The sequence below is a fragment of the Thalassophryne amazonica genome, chromosome 12 (genome assembly GCF_902500255.1).
Source record: "Thalassophryne amazonica chromosome 12, fThaAma1.1, whole genome shotgun sequence".
In the NCBI taxonomy this organism is placed as follows: domain Eukaryota; kingdom Metazoa; phylum Chordata; class Actinopteri; order Batrachoidiformes; family Batrachoididae; genus Thalassophryne; species Thalassophryne amazonica.
Window position 1 is genome coordinate 52,873,044 of NC_047114.1, and position 16,694 is coordinate 52,889,737.

At 47.1% G+C, this 16,694-nt stretch overlaps 1 protein-coding gene across 1 annotated transcript in view; it reads left to right on the plus strand.

Annotated features, from left to right (window-relative positions):
• pappa2 (pappalysin 2) overlaps positions 1–16,694 on the plus strand; it is a 236,315-nt gene that overhangs the window by 79,741 nt on the left and 139,880 nt on the right. Inside the window, exons 7-9 of the mRNA XM_034182745.1 lie at positions 11,383–11,536; positions 12,039–12,231; positions 13,086–13,219. Coding sequence (XP_034038636.1) covers positions 11,383–11,536; positions 12,039–12,231; positions 13,086–13,219 — 481 coding nt within the window. The remainder of the gene's footprint in view (positions 1–11,382; positions 11,537–12,038; positions 12,232–13,085; positions 13,220–16,694) is intronic.

The following is a 16,694-nucleotide window of genomic DNA, read 5'->3' on the forward strand; positions in this document are numbered from 1 at the left end:
TGCTGGATACTGGTGTTAATGTCCAGAGAAGTGCTGCTGTATACAAAACTTTAATACCAGTGTTGTGAAGAAGATTGATCATGTTCTAAGTAGAACTTTAAGGACTGCAGAAGGAAACCAGTTTTTGAATTCTGGCCCCAGACCCGTTGTGGCTGACTTGAGGATTAATTGAAGTCGCACAGCCTGCTGTCTACAACATTATCCAGATTAAATTTGCCCAGACTGTTTCAATTGAGTTTGCATGCAGTCTGGTTTAAGGACTTACAGGTTAGTGATTTAAATGGAATGTAGAAGATGTTCTGCGACTCGACCCAAAAGTTGCTGGGGATTCTGTTGGAGTTGTCAGTGTTCATAGGAGGAGGTGTTTCATATTAAAGGGTACTCTGAATATTTTCCAGAGGAGTCAGAGTACAGTGTGATGACCCTGTCAGTTGACAAGGCAGCATTTTTAGAAGACTCTGAACTCATGGCTTATCATCTGTGGTCTAGTGAGCCTCACTCTGCCTACATAGGAATCAAAGCCTTGCGCTCCTCCAAACCTACACCATGCCCCACCAAAGTCACAGTAGATGATTACTCCGTCCTGACAGATGCATCTTCTGTTTGAGCTACTTCAAGCAGTTGAATAAGGCTGATCCTCCTGCCAGGATGATACTTTCCTCCAGTCTCAGGATTCTGGCTGGCTGATCCTTCAGTCATCTCTAAACACCAAATGGCAGTGAGATTGCAATGGCAGTGAAACAGCCTGAGAGTGGGGAAAGGTGCAGGGGTCTGCAGAACTGGAGCTGAACCTCTTTCCAGCAGGTGGAGAGATGCTGTTTTCCTGGTGATAAAACAATTCTTGTGTCAATCTGTAACCAGATCCCTAAGAACTCGAAGAAAGGACTTGTTGTCTTACTCGAGAAAGGAAATGGTGACGTCCAAGATCGAAACAACTCTATGGGTACTGCGCTTCTCTCTGTGCTGGGGAAAAGTGATTGCAAGGATTATACAGGATTCCAGTTACTGCTGCTCAGTAACTGGAGCAGTCGGGCTTCATACCAAAGAAGTCAACTATTGACTGTATCCTATCTATGCACTTATGCAATAAACACAACCACGATTGTCAGCAGTGGCTCTTCATAGTCTCTGCTGACTTTCACAAAGCATTTAACTCTATTGACTGGCTGCTTTCTGAGACATCCCAAACGTTTGTGGGATCCCAACATGTTAGTCGACATCATAGCGAGCCTATGTGGCATTGTGTGTGCTGTGAGAACCATGGGCAGAGTTTTTAACTTTATCCCGGTGTATTCTGGGATTTGTCAGAATTGTGTTGTGTGTGGTAGATTAGATTAGATAGAACTTTATTAATCCCTTGGGAAGACTCCCTCTGGGAAATTGAGGTTCCAGCAGCATTGGACAGTAGCACACAGAATAAGAGCACATAGAGTATCAAAAGTGAAATACCAGAACTACTGACTTACTGGCTACAACTGCTTCTCTCCTTCCTGTCCTCTCTTTTTCCTGTTACTCCTCCTCCCGTGAGTGAGGAGTTGTACAGTCTGATGGGCCTGAGGGACAAAGGAGTTTTCAGTCTGTTGGTCCTGCACTTGGGAAGGAGCAGTCTGTGGCTAAAGAGGCTCCTCTGGTTGCTGATGGTGTGCAGAGAGTGACTGGCATCATCCATAATGTCCAGGCAGTTTGTCCAGTATTCTCTTCTCTGCCAATGTCAGAGTGTCCAGCTTTATGCCAACCACAGAGGTGGTCTGCCTGATCAGTTTGCCCAGTCTGGATGTGTCTATCTTGGATGTTCTGCCCCTCAGCACACCAATGTAAAATAGGATGCTGGCTACCACAGACTGGTAGAACATCCACAGGAGTTTCCTGCAGATATTAAATGACTGCAGCCTACTCAGGAAGTACAGCCTGTTCTGTCCCTTCCTGTACAGGTAGTTGGTGTGGGTTGTCCAGTCCAGTTTGCTGTTCAGCCACAGCCCAAGGTAGGTGTAGGAATCCACAGTCTCCACCTCAACTCCCTTGATCGGAACTGGTCACGGTCTTGGTCTAGACTTCCCAAAGTCAATGACCAGCTCCTTTGGCTTCAAGGTGTTGAGCTGTAGATTATTTGTGTGGCATTGGACAGCAAAGTCCCTCTCTAGGCTCCTGTACTCCCATTTGTTGTCCCTGCTGCTGCATCCAACAATGGCTGTGTCATCTACGAACCTCTGGATGTGACATCGCTCAGAGTTGTAGCAGAAGTCCGAGGTATACAGGGTGAAGAGAAGAGGTACCAGCACAGTGCCCTGTGGTGCTCCGGTGCTGCTGATCACAGTGTCAGACATGGTGGTCCTCAGTCTGACATACTGCGGCCTGTCGGTGAGGTAGGTGGAGATCAAAGTGACCAGGGAGGGGGGACAGTCACATGTGCATACTATATGCATCCAATGAAAGTGTCAGATTTGTTGAAAGATCTCTTATCTCAGCAGCGACACTGCAACACTGGGTCCTCAGTCTTTGAGATGTAGAGATAGTACTTGGGAAGAACTTATAGAGTCATGAGTCCCCAGGCTGAGGTTTTTGGTGAAGCTAATACCTATGCAGGAGACATTAAGTCCATGTTTTTAGGTTCCTAGTGCATGCTTATTTTAGATCTGTTCTTTTCTCTGCCCCTGACCAAGGCAGTGTCTCTACATTTGGTGTTGGTCCCTGGGGTGCCGGGCTGTAGCTGCCCACTTTTCCTAGTGGATGGATTGTGTTGAACAGTAATTATGATGGATTACATGCAGAGGACAAATTTTGTTGTATGTACAGTAGGTACAATGACAAAGGCCCTTCTCCTAAAAAAAGTCTTTTGTATGATGGTGAAATGCTAACCAATTGTTGTGTGGGCCGCTGAAGAGGAGGTACTGCTGGCCCACCACCACCAGAGGGCGCCCTGCCTGGAGTGCGGGCTCCAGGCACTAGAGGGCGCTGCCGCCTTGCAGGAGCAGCCAGAGTGACAGCTGTCACCCATCACCTGCGACAGCTGTCATCAATCATCGGATCTGCAGGGGTATATCAGCAGGACGGCATCTCCACCTCATCGCCGAGATATCGTTTCTACTGAGAAGGTAACGTGCTCAGCTGACTGTTTAACAGTGTTCTTTGTGACTTTTGTGTTTTGCTCTGAGTATTTTCCAACGAGAGGTGGAGGTAACTTACCTGCCGTTCGGATTCCTGGGTGCGAACACGCCCTCCTTTAATTGTCCTTTGTTCCTTGCCAGCAGTACCAGGTCCGACACGCGGAGGCAGTGGCCACCTGGGAGTTCGGGACTTGGCGGCTCCAGTATTCCCGGGGTCTGGTGGCGGAGGAAACCGTGTGGTTCCGGTTCTACTTTGGAGAGGCGTCTCCTATCTTCGAGCCTGCCCACACGACACCTGTGTGAATTTGACTTTGTCTATTATTGTAATCTGTTGTACTTGTTGTGCATATTCACAACAGTAAAGTGTGTTATTTGACCTATTCCATTGTCCGTTCATTTGCGCCCCCTGTTGTGGGTCCGTGTACTTACACTTTCACAACAGGATATCTCGGCCAACGTCATGGATCCCGAGGGGCGTCAACCGGCTGTTGAACGGCCAATGGAAGAACAGGGCGCACAGGCGCCCGCAGGAGGAATGATCGGTGAGTTGCAGCGGATCCTCACCGTTTTCACGGCTCGGTTGGATTTAATGACCGAGCAGAACGTCCTCCTTAACCGCAGGGTGGAGGCTCTCGCCGCGCAGGTGGAGGTGCGCCCTCAGGGCGCTGCTGCGGCTCTCTCTCCTGTCGACCCTGTGCGTAACAGTGACGTTCCACTGGTCGTTCAACGACCCCTCCCACCTTCCCCGGAAGCATACATAAGCCCTCCAGAGCCGTACGGAGGTTGTGTGGAGACGTGCGCGGACTTCCTTATGCAGTGTTCGCTCGTCTTCGCACAACGTCCTGTCATGTACGCGACTGATTCTAGCAAGATAGCTTATGTGATTAATCTGCTTCGCGGCAAGGCACGCGCTTGGGCTACAGCGCTTTGGGAGCAAAATTCACGGCTCCTTCTGACATATGATGGGTTTGTGAGGGAGTTCAGAACAGTGTTCGATCACCCAAATAGAGGAGAGACCGCTTCAGCCGTGCTGCTGTCAATGAGACAGGGGCGCCGGAGCGCAGCTGCTTATGCAGTCGACTTCCGCATCGCGGCTGCAAGGTCCGGCTGGAATAACACTGCCCTCCGCGCCGCCTTCGTAAACGGACTGTCGTTGGTCCTGAAGGAGCTCCTGGTGGCTAAGGACGAACCGCGGGATTTAGACGGGCTTGTCGATCTCGTTATACGATTAGACAATCGGTTAGAGGAACGCCGTCGGGAGCGAGGCGAAGGACGTGACCAGATACGCGCCGCCCCTCTCCCTTCCGGGTTCGAAAAGGGGCCGCCCTCCCCACGCTCCACAGCCGCAGCGCTTTGTGGGGCAACAGCTCCCCCTGTTGACGCTGTTAGGGAGACGCACAGGGCCAAAATGGGGAGGCTGATCCGTGGAGAGTGTTTTCTCTGCAGCTCAACAGAACACACACAGAGAGACTGCCCCAAACGGCCAAAAAGTCAACACTCGCCCTTAGAGACTGGGCTAAGGGGGGGTCAAGACATTCAAGTGAGACACACACAAATTGCCACACGACTCCCAGTCACAATCCTGAGCGGGGATTTAACCCTTCAAGCCCGAGCACTGGTGGACACGGGGTCAGAAGGGAATCTGCTAGACAGCAGATGGGCAAAGGAGGTAGGGCTCCCTCTGGTGGCGCTTCCTACGCCATTGCAGGTGCGGGCACTAGATGGCACCCTCCTCCCTTTACTCACACACAAGACACCACCAGTAACTCTGGTGGTGTCTGGAAACCACCGGGAGGAGATTGAGTTTTTTGTAACTCCTTCTACCTCCCGCATGATTTTGGGCATTCCATGGATGTTAAAGCACAATCCCCGGATCGATTGGCCGTCTGGGGTGGTGGTTCAGTGGAGCGAAACCTGCCATCGGGTGTGTTTAGGATCCTCGGTTCCTCCCGGTTCCCAGGCTAAGGAGGAGGTCAAAGTCCGTCCCAATCTGACGGCAGTGCCGGTTGAGTACCACGATCTTGCTGACGTCTCAGCAAGGATCTGGCACTCACCCTTCCCCCGCACCGTCCGTACGATTGTGCCATTGATTTGGTTCCAGGCGCTGAGTTCCCGTCCAGCAGGCTGTACAACCTCTCACGACCTGAGCGCGAATCAATGGAGACCTACATCCGGGACTCATTAGCTGCCGGGCTGATCCGGAACTCCACCTCCCCGATGGGGGCAGGTTTCTTTTTTGTGGGCAAGAAAGATGGCGGACTTCGTCCATGTATTGATTACAGGGGGCTGAATGAGATTACGGTTCGCAACCGATACCCGTTGCCATTATTAGATTCCGTGTTCACCCCCCTGCATGGAGCCAAAATCTTTACTAAGCTGGATCTTAGAAATGCGTATCACCTGGTTTGGATCCGGAAGGGAGACGAATGGAAGACGGCATTCAACACCCCATTAGGTCACTTTGAGTACCTGATCATGCCGTTCGGCCTCACAAACGCCCCCGCGACATTCCAAGCATTAGTTAATGATGTCTTGCGGGATTTCCTGCACCGATTCGTCTTCGTATATCTAGACGATATACTCATCTTTTCTCCGGATCCTGAGACTCATGTCCGGCATGTACGTCAGGTCCTGCAGCGGTTGTTGGAGAACCGGCTGTTTGTGAAGGGGAGAAGTGTGAGTTTCACCGCACATCTTTGTCCTTCCTGGGGTTTATCATCTCCCCCAACTCCGTCGCTCCTGATCCGGCCAAGGTTGCGGCGGTGAGAGACTGGCCCCAACCCACTAGCTGTAGGAAGCTGCAACAGTTCCTCGGCTTTGCAAATTTCTACAGGAGGTTCATTAAGGGCTACAGTCAGGTAGTTAGCCCCCTGACAGCCCTGACCTCACCAAAAGTCCCCTTCACCTGGTCGGATCGTTGCGATGCCGCGTTCAAGGAGTTGAAACGGCGCTTCTCGTCTGCACCCGTTCTGGTGCAGCCCGATCCTAGTCGCCAGTTAGTGGTTGAAGTGGACGCCTCAGACTCAGGGATAGGAGCTGTGCTTTCCCAGAGCGGGAAGACCGATAAGGTCCTTCACCCGTGTGCCTATTTTTCCCGCAGGTTGACCCCGGCCGAACGGAACTATGACGTCGGCAATCGAGAGCTCCTTGCGGTGAAAGAGGCCCTTGAAGAGTGGAGACATCTGTTGGAGGGAACGTCCGTGCCATTCACGGTTTTCACTGACCACCGGAACCTGGAGTATATCAGGACCGCCAAGCGGCTGAACCCCAGGCAAGCCCGCTGGTCACTGTTCTTCGGCCGTTTTGACTTCCGGATCACCTACCGTCCCGGGACCAAAAACCAGAGATCGGATGCCTTGTCCCGGGTACATGAAGATGAAGTCAAAACGGAGTTGTCGGATCCACCGGAACCTATCATCCCGGAGTCCACTATCGTGGCCACCCTCACCTGGGACGTAGAGAGAACCGTCCGGGAGGCCCTGGCACGAAGCCCGGACCCCGGGACCGGGCCGAAGAATAGACTTTACGTCCCACCAGAAGCTAGGGCTGCAGTCCTGGACTTCTGTCACGGCTCTAAGCTCTCCTGTCATCCAGGGGTGCGAAGAACCGTGGCAGTTGTCCGGCAGCGCTTCTGGTGGGCGTCCCTGGAGGCCGACGTCCGGGATTATATCCAGGCCTGTACCACCTGCGCCAGGGGCAAGGCCGACCATCGCAAGGTATCGGGATTGCTACAGCCGCTGCCCGTGCCTCATCGCCCCTGGTCTCACATCGGCCTGGATTTTGTCACGGGCCTCCCGCCGTCCCAGGGCAACACCGTCATCCTCACGATAGTGGACCGATTCTCCAAGGCGGCCCACTTCGTGGCCCTCCCGAAGCTCCCAACGGCCCAGGAGACAGCGGACCTCCTGGTCCACCACGTCGTCCGGCTGCATGGCATCCCAACAGACATCATCTCCGATCGCGGTCCCCAGTTCTCCTCGCACGTCTGGAGGAGCTTCTGCCGGGAACTGGGGGCCACGGTCAGTCTCTCATCTGGGTATCATCCCCAAACCAACTGGCAAGCAGAACGGGCCAACCAAGAGATGGAGCAGACCCTGCGTTGCGTGACAGCCGCGCACCCGGCGGCCTGGAGTACCCATCTGGCCTGGATCGAGTACGCCCACAACAGCCAAGTGTCGTCAGCCACCGGCCTCTCCCCTTTTGAGGTATGTCTAGGGTATCAGCCCCCGTTGTTTCCGGTGGTTGAGGGAGAGGTCGGTGTGCCCTCGGTCCAGGCCCACCTGCGGAAGTGCCGTCGGGTGTGGCGAGCTGCCCGTTCTGCTTTGCTGAAGGCCCGGATGAGGGCAAAGGCCCATGCAGACCGTCGGCGGACCCCGGCCCCTACGTATCGTCCAGGGCAGGAGGTGTGGTTGTCAACCAAGGACATTCCACTCCAAGTAGCCTCCCCGAAACTACAGGAACGGTACATAGGTCCCTTTAAGATCCTCAAGATCATCAGTCCCGCCGCAGTGAGGCTTCAGCTTCCGGCCTCACTGCGGATCCATCCCGTGTTTCACGTGTCAAGGATCAAACCACATCACACCTCACCCCTCTGTACTCCGGGTCCGGCACCACCTCCTGCCCGGATCATCGATGGCGAGCCGGCTTGGACTGTGCGCCGGCTTTTGGATGTCCGACGGATGGGCCGGGGCTTCCAGTATTTGGTGGACTGGGAGGGGTACGGCCCCGAAGAACGCTCCTGGGTGAAGAAGAGCTTCATCCTGGACCCGGCCCTCCTGGCCGACTTCTACCGCCGCCACCCGGACAAGCCTGGTTGAGGGGGGGGGTCCTGTTGTGTGGGCCACTGAAGAGGAGGTACTGCTGGCCCACCACCACCAGAGGGCGCCCTGCCTGGAGTGCGGGCTCCAGGCACTAGAGGGCGCTGCCGCCTTGCAGGAGCAGCCAGAGTGACAGCTGTCACCCATCACCTGCGACAGCTGTCATCAATCATCGGATCTGCAGGGGTATATCAGCAGGACGGCATCTCCACCTCATCGCCGAGATATCGTTTCTACTGAGAAGGTAACGTGCTCAGCTGACTGTTTAACAGTGTTCTTTGTGACTTTTGTGTTTTGCTCTGAGTATTTTCCAACGAGAGGTGGAGGTAACTTACCTGCCTTTCGGATTCCTGGGTGCGAACGCGCCCTCCTTTAATTGTCCTTTGTTCCTCGCCAGCAGTACCAGGTCCGACACGCGGAGGCAGTGGCCACCTGGGAGTTCGGGACTTGGCGGCTCCAGTATTCCCGGGGTCTGGTGGCGGAGGAAACCATGTGGTTCCGGTTCTACTTTGGAGAGGCGTCTCCTATCTTCGAGCCTGCCCACACGACACCTGTGTGAATTTGACTTTGTCTATTATTGTAATCTGTTGTACTGTTGTGCATATTCACAACAGTAAAGTGTGTTATTTGACCTATTCCATTGTCCGTTCATTTGCGCCCCCTGTTGTGGGTCCGTGTACTTACACTTTCACAACACCAATGACATGAATGAATGAATTTATTTGGCACACAGACACATACTTAACAAAAAAAACAAAACAAAAAAAACAACAACAAAAAAAACAACAACAAAAAAACCTTGTGAATCAAAAATGAAAAAACTCAACTTCCCAGTATGTGGGGCTGAAAGGGTATAGGCAGAAGCAAATGTTTATGAACACCCACCCCTTTTATCATATACAACACACACACACAACAACAAGTACCAAAAAAGAAAAAAACAAGCACAGACAATAAAGATTAATCAGTGAACCAAATGTCTCAACATAACTGAACAAACAGAGCACAATCAAAGAAACCAGTAACAAACTCAGTTAACCTAAGTCTTCATACTGTAACAAGTAATTGTTATTTTTATAAAGGCAACTAAAGTACCAGACAATTTAATGCTATCAGAACAGTTATTCCACATTTTCACACCTTTTACAGAAACACTGACTTTTACAGTAGTACAAGTCTGTAATTTATCAAATACTAATGTTCCTCTCAAATTATAGATGGACTCCCTCCTGGACATGTTGAGGCAAAAGTTTATGTTTAACTTTATACATGATTTGTATTGTGATATAATCAACCAAGTCCCAGAATTTCAAAATATGTAAACAGACAAATAGTGGGTTTGTTGGCTCATGATATGGTTTATTGCTGATAACTCTTATAGCTTTCTTTTGTAGTAAAAATATTGGATTTATATTTGTTCTATGTGTTTCCCCAAACCTCAATGCAGTAGGTCATATATGGGACAAGTAATGAATGATATAACATAACTAACAAATGTTGGGAGAGGATGTCTTGTGCTTTATACAGGATTGCAATGGCTTTTGAGATTTTAGATTTAATATAATTAATATGAGTTTTCCTGCTTAATTTATCATCATTAAAAACTCCAAGAAATTTGGATTCAGTTACAATTTCAATTTCAGCATTTAATAATACATTTCTACTTAAATTTCTGATCTTATTTTCAAATATAATACACTTTGCTTTACCAAGATGAAGGGATGACTAGGTGGTTTTGGTACTTGGTCTTTTTGTAGAATGACTGGGTATCTCTAGAATAACTGTCTAAAGAGTGGAGTGAGTGGCAGACTCAAATGTGGATTATTGCTTGCATGTGAGGGAATGTCAGCTACATTTTGGTCATATTGGATGTTTTTGTGGACATTAGCCATCACACAGGTGCCTCAGTGTTGAGAATCTCAACAGCTGGAAAAGACCAATGTGCGTGTCGTACATTTCACCCGGCTGTGGCAGATAGATGGCTACTTTCAAGAAGTGGGTACCTGTTGTTTGCATGGGTGGTTGTCATCCAGGTTCCATAGTGGTGCTGTGGTGAATATGGCAACATGTTGCACTGGCACATTCTCCCTAATCTGATTGAACCTAAAGATTGCACAACTGATGATTACCTCACATCTTGTTTGTCTGATCGCACAGTTTCTTAAAAAATAATTAACTGACTTTCACAACACTGAGCTACACGGTGTAGTCAAAGCTGGCAGAGAAAGTATAAGATTTTAAGGTTATGTCCTTTATTATCTCCTGGTATGAAATATGAGGGGAAAAATAAGGGGATATAGCAATCAACATGTGCATCTGTCCGTCCATCCATTTATCGGTTTTCAATTGTTAGTGCGATATCTCAAGAACCAGTTGACCACTTTCATTCATATTTAGCCTAAGGGTGCACTTGGGTGATCCCCAGACACTTTGTATTACTGATTTGTGGAGGCCAGGGGGTTATGTCATCTCCTGATGGCTCTTGTTAATTTAGATGTAAAAAAATTCCTACACTAAAAACTACATGTACATTGTGGCAACCACGCTGCTTTGAGCTAACCTTCAGGTCTCAGAAGTGAATCTGAGCAGATCCTAATTAATACTTGTCTGGGAGACTGCTTGGAAACCCCAGGAACTTTAAATGGACTGCATTTATATAGCACTTTTCCATCTGCATCAGATGCAGAAAGCGCTTTACAATTATGCCTCACATTCACACACCGATGTCAGGGTGCTGCCATGCAAGGTACTCACTACACACTAGGAGCAACTTGGGGATTAAGGACCTTGCCCAAGGGTCCTGTTAGATAATATCTGTGCTAATTCTTTGTTTTATGTTAGCCATCAAGTATTTGTGTAATTTGTTTTGAAGTTCTGATAAATATAAGTTATGTTTTACTTCATCATGTGACCAAGTTTCAGACACAGAGAGATCTTCCACTGTTGGTAAGAGCCAGTAACATTAGAAATGTGGGACTAAACCACACCTATTGTTAACACCCACAAGGTATAAAAAATGTTGTGACTCATTTTAGGGGCCTTTCACAAGATGGACACTGTCTGTGAGGGTCCCAGGCCTGTTTCTAACGTGACCTTTAATAAACTCAAAATGAGGAATACATTGGTTTGGTTTTTGGTAAGGGGCAGAATCTTGCATAAAAGAACCGGATAAAAATAACAGTCCTTAGTGATTTTCCAGTCTGGCTGGGGTTCGAACCGAGAATCCTCTGGTCTCAAGTCCAGCGCTTAACCACTAGACCATCACCTCCCATCACTATGAACATGTTTCTCCATGTAGAACTGGAGTTAAATCAGCAACAGCAGAATATGTATTGGATGAACTACGGTGGCCCCAAGCAACCGGGGGGGGGGCAAAAGCAACTAAAAATCTGAAACTACATGGAGATTATTTTTAGCCCTGGTTCTCTTACTCCTCTTTGATCTACAATGTGTCATTTTAGGAGACTACTGCATCCATGGAAACTGGAGATCTTTGTGCTGACACTGCACCAACACCAAAATCCAAAGCCTGCCACGATCCTGGAGCCGTTAACGATACCTGTGGTGTAACTTTTTATCAGGACACACCTTATAACAACTACATGAGTTACACAGGTACAGTGAATCAGCATTTTATGAAACTTGGATTTTGATTGTAATCATGTTAAAAGCATTTTGAAAATAACTGATCACCAAAGTGCAAAACCACTCAGTTGTGTAAAATGTTAAAGAACATTGACCTTGGGGCCTATATTGCAGGACTTACTTCATTATTACTCTCAAGCTTACGTGGTAGACATACGCCTTTGCACAACTCTGAAGATAGTGTACATGAATTAAAATGCTTTTTGTCTCTAAATTCTAGTACCTAGACTCAAGTATCATCTAAGAACACATACTTATCTGACAGCAAGGGCTTATAATCCCAACAATATCTTGCTGTTGTTCACTATGGCCATTGCAGTTGCTTTTAGTAGGAAGTTATTTCCTCATCTCTGCAAATGTTTGCAAAAAGTAACATTGCTTTTATCGTTAATTTGTTTGAGGGCTCCTGGTATGTTCCATATCAATTAAGTGGCACATTTTACCTTGTATTTTCTTTTTATTGTTCCACCAGATGACAACTGTACAAACCATTTCACACCCAACCAGGCAGCACGGATGCACTGTTATATCGACTTGGTGTACCAGAACTGGCTGACAGCCCATCACCCTGCCCCAGTTCCTCTGAGCCCTGTAGTGACGGGACAGAGCTTGGATTCTGTCTCCATCTATTGGCTATCACCAGTAAGAGGACCGCTATACCAAAGGTATAACAGCTCTTAAAATTGGTGGCTTCAGTCTCTCTGCCACACATGGAACACCCGTGTCAATGGCATAGACTTCGCAGTTGACTTCTGTTCTACACATCATCTTTGTTGGATTGTCTGAAGAATACAGTCCACATAGTAGTTGTTTTAAGGATTTTAAAGCACAATGAAAAACCTTTAAAACGGAAGCTCGGATATTGCAGGTGCTGTCCACTATTGGTGCAGCCAAGCTGCTATGTGGTAACCCAGCCTGACATCCATTTATTCCATTTACATCACCATCAGAAATTAACAGTAGACATCCTAAGCACTCTGATTTCTCCATTCTTTTCCCATTAGTTGGGTAATCCATTGCACCTCTAATGTCTCAATTCAAATTAAACTTAGTTCAACAGTCCCTGTTCCATTTAATTTTTAACCCCTTAAAACGAGAGCAGCAATGAATAGGCACAGTGTCCTGGAAGAAGCACTTGCAATGTTTTGGAATTGCTATTTTTCAACAAAATAGCAACATATGAATATCTAGAGAATGCTGAACATCTCCAGAACAAAATCAGCACAATGATGATGCAGTGCCATGACTGCATCATTATGTAATGATATTTTTCATGGTGCACTACACAGGTTGTCTAGCTAATGACACAAAACTTTCTAAAGTAACAAACCTTTACTTTTGGTTATCTTGGTTAGGTGGAAATACTTCGGTTGTAGTTCACCACTTGTACTGTGCAATTAAAGCTGGTCATTCACTATAGGATAATGTGATACAAATGCGTGTTTCACCATGATCATACAGTAATGCAAGTCCCATTGTGCTTTTTCACGTGTAGGATATCTGTTTCTTTTTGTTTTAGCTCCTTATTCCATGTGTTTGGGATCAATTGTGGCGACTGTGAGAAAGATGGCGTGTTCCACCAGTACGCCTATGAGGCTTCCTCACCTCGTATTTGTGACACGTCAGGCTACTGGACACCTGAAGAAGCTGTTGGTCAGTCAAATACAGTAACCACAATCTGTGTTCTTTTTGTGCACATTTAGGTACTTTTACAAACAAAAACCAGGGTGGATGTTCAACCAAGCACAATTTATTGTGCTAGATGTGCAGGACTGATTGGGTGCTGTTTTTGTGGAGGTGCCACAGCTTAATCAAGTATTGCTACAACAACGAGACTCTTCCTGATGCTGAAATTCTATTTGCTCTCTTTTCTGCAGAAAGTAGTAAGGAGAGGCACAAATTTGCTGAAGTTTCCATCAGCTCAGGCAGCTCAAATCAGAATTTGTGATGCACTGTGACCCACAACCTCATTCAGTGTTTCCCATTCCACTGCGCTTCCCAGAATGCACCGCAGTGCCAGTACAGTTCCGCTGTCTCACAGCACATGCAAACAATGGCAAAGCAAGGATGCGGATGGCGTTAATTTAGTGAGTTCACAGCTTATTATGATGATTATACGCTCTCCCAAGTTGAGAGCATTATCTAGAGGAGGTGTAGCACCTGTGAGGGACTTCTGCTGTGCCCTGATGTTGTCTTATTGTCCATACTCCACAAGATGTGTTTACACTGAGTGCTGAGCTCCTGACACCCGAACTCTGCTGAAACCGACCTCTTGCGCGAGTCACGGAGTGAGATTCACAACTGCAAAACATCAAATACAAGGGGTAAAGTTATTTGATTGTATTTTTTTGTGGATGATAAAATTTAAAAAGTGCTTGATCATTTACGATGGAATGTTGTGAAGAGATGGCTCTTGGATGAAGGAAGAATTTAGCAAATTTTGGTTGTGATCAAATCTGACTCATCTGTCTGTAAACCAAGAAATATTCTGTGTGTGTGTGGGAATTCAATTTCAATTTATTCTCATTTATATAGCGCCAAATCACAACAAGGTTGCCTCAAGGCACTTCACACAAGCAAGGTCTAACCTTACCAACCCCCAGAGCAACAGTGGTAAGGAAAAACTCCCTCTGAGGAAGAAACCTCAAGCTAACCACACTGAAAGGGGTGACCCTCTGCTTGGGCCATGCTACAGACATAAATTACAAAACAATTTGCAAAATGAACATACAGGAAATGTTGCCGGTGCACAGGACGGTTTCTGGAACAGATACCACACCCATCTCTGGATGGAGCTGCACCTCAAGCACAGAGAAAAGAAAAAAAAGAAAAGAAAAAAGAAGCAGAATCAAGCATCAGAAAGACAACAACCACAGTATAATTTGTCAGCATTAAGCAACAAGAAAAACAGAAGAAATACTAAGGTGATCGCCGGCCACTAGCCCTAAGCTTCACCAAAAGACCCAGAATTTAGATAAAGTTGAGGCCACAGCACGCTCCGTTTCCTAATAAAATGAATTAAAAGAGTTAAAAGCATAGAATCATACTATGCCAGTATGCTAGACATACGAAAGGGAAAATAAGTGCGTCTTAACTCTGGACTTGAAAGTTGCTACAGAAGCTGACTGTTTTATTAATGCAGGGAGATCATTCCACAGAGCAGGGGCACGATAAGAGAAAACTCTGTGACCCGCAGACTTTTTATTCACCCTAGGGATACAAAGTAGTCCTGCACCTTGAGAATGCAAAGCCTGGGCCAGTACATAGGGTTTAATTAGGTCAGCTAGGTAGAGAGGTGCCACTCCATGAACAATTTTATAGGCTAGTAGCAGAACCTTAAAATCTGATCTCACAGGGACAGGAAGCCAGTGAAAAGATGCCAAAATGGGTGGCTTGCATAGCTTTGACTGTTTGTCAGATCGACCTCAGCTTTCGGATATGGCTTGCGCATGGCACGATTATGTGCATCGTTCATTCTGAAAATTTTTGGGATTAAGTTTCAAAACCTTTATTTTGACCTTGTAACATTTGTATTTCCAAGATGGCGTCTCTCTCCTGCAAATCTTGTTTGTATATGGCTCTCCATCAAAATTTGTTTCCATGTTCCATTTATTTCATCATATAAAACTGCTAATATATACATACATACATACATATATACACACACACACACACAAAAACATATACATACGAGGTCTGTCAATAAAGTAACGGTCCTTTTTATTTTTTTCAAAAACTATATGGATTTCATTCATATGTTTTTACGTCAGACATGCTTGAACCCTCGTGCGCATGCGTGAGTTTTTCCACGCCTGTCGGTGACGTCATTCGCCTGTGAGCACGCCTTGGGAAGGAGTGGTCCCGCCCCCTCGTCGGATTTTCATTGTCTGGAAATGGCGGAATGAAAAGGACTTTTTTTCCATCTGAATTTTTTCAGAAGCTGTTAGAGACTGGCACCTGGAAACCATTTGAAAAATTTATCTGGCTTTCGGTGAAAATTTTACGGGCTTCACAGAGAATAAGGTTTGTTACTACAGCTTTAAGGACCCCTTTAAGGACGCTCGGCGCGTCGCGCTCCGAGCTGCGACGACGCGGCACAAGCCACCAGACCATTTCTAAACGGATGGCTCTGTGGATACGAGACCGTCGTGTGCTCTTTCTCTGGTTATCACAAGAGCTGGACATCAGCCATTTTCCGGCAGATTTCACTTTAACAAGAGATTTTGTCATGGAAAGCCGCGCGGAGGCTTCGCGCGTAAAGACCGATTCGCTTTGGAAGCGAGACAAAGGAACACCTCTGTTTCGGCATGTCAGAGGACAAGTTTGGACATGTCCAGCTCTCCACAATTTCTCTGATACTTAATGGACTGGTAAGCATTGAAAGCCGAGAAAGGCATGTCCAAACTTGTCCTCTGACATGCCGAAACGGAAAATGGCTGATGTCCAGCTCTTGTGATAACCAGAGAAAGAGCACACGACAGTCTCATATCCACAGAGCCATCCGTTTAGAAATGGTCCGGTGGCTTGTGCCGCGTCGTCGCAGCTCGGAGCGTGGCGCGCCGAGCGTCCTTAAAGCTGTCCTTAAAGCTGTAGTAACAGTCCTTATTCTCTGTGAAGCCCGTAAAATTTTCACCGAAAGCCAGATAAATTTTTTGAATGGTTTCCAGGTGCCTGTCTCTAACAGCTTCTGAAAAAATTCTGATGGAAAAAAGTCCTTTTCATTCTACCATTTCCAGACAATGAAAATCCGACGAGGGGGCGGGACCACTCCTTCCCAAGGCGTGCTCACAGGCGAATGACGTAACCGACAGGCGTGGAAAAACTCACGCATGCGCACGAGGGTTCAAGCAGGTCTGACGTAAAAACATATGAATGAAATCCATATAGTTTTTGAAAAAAATAAAAGGACCGTTACTTTATTGACAGACCTCGTACAAGGTTTGGTAGGATTACTTTGAAATGTAATCCAAAAGTAATCAGATTACAATTAATCCAAATGTATTCTTTCAAAGTAATCCTACCCAACCTTTATATTATATATATATATATATATATATATATATATATATATATATATATATATATATATATAAAAAACCTTATCGCTAAATTAATTCATATAGAAGCT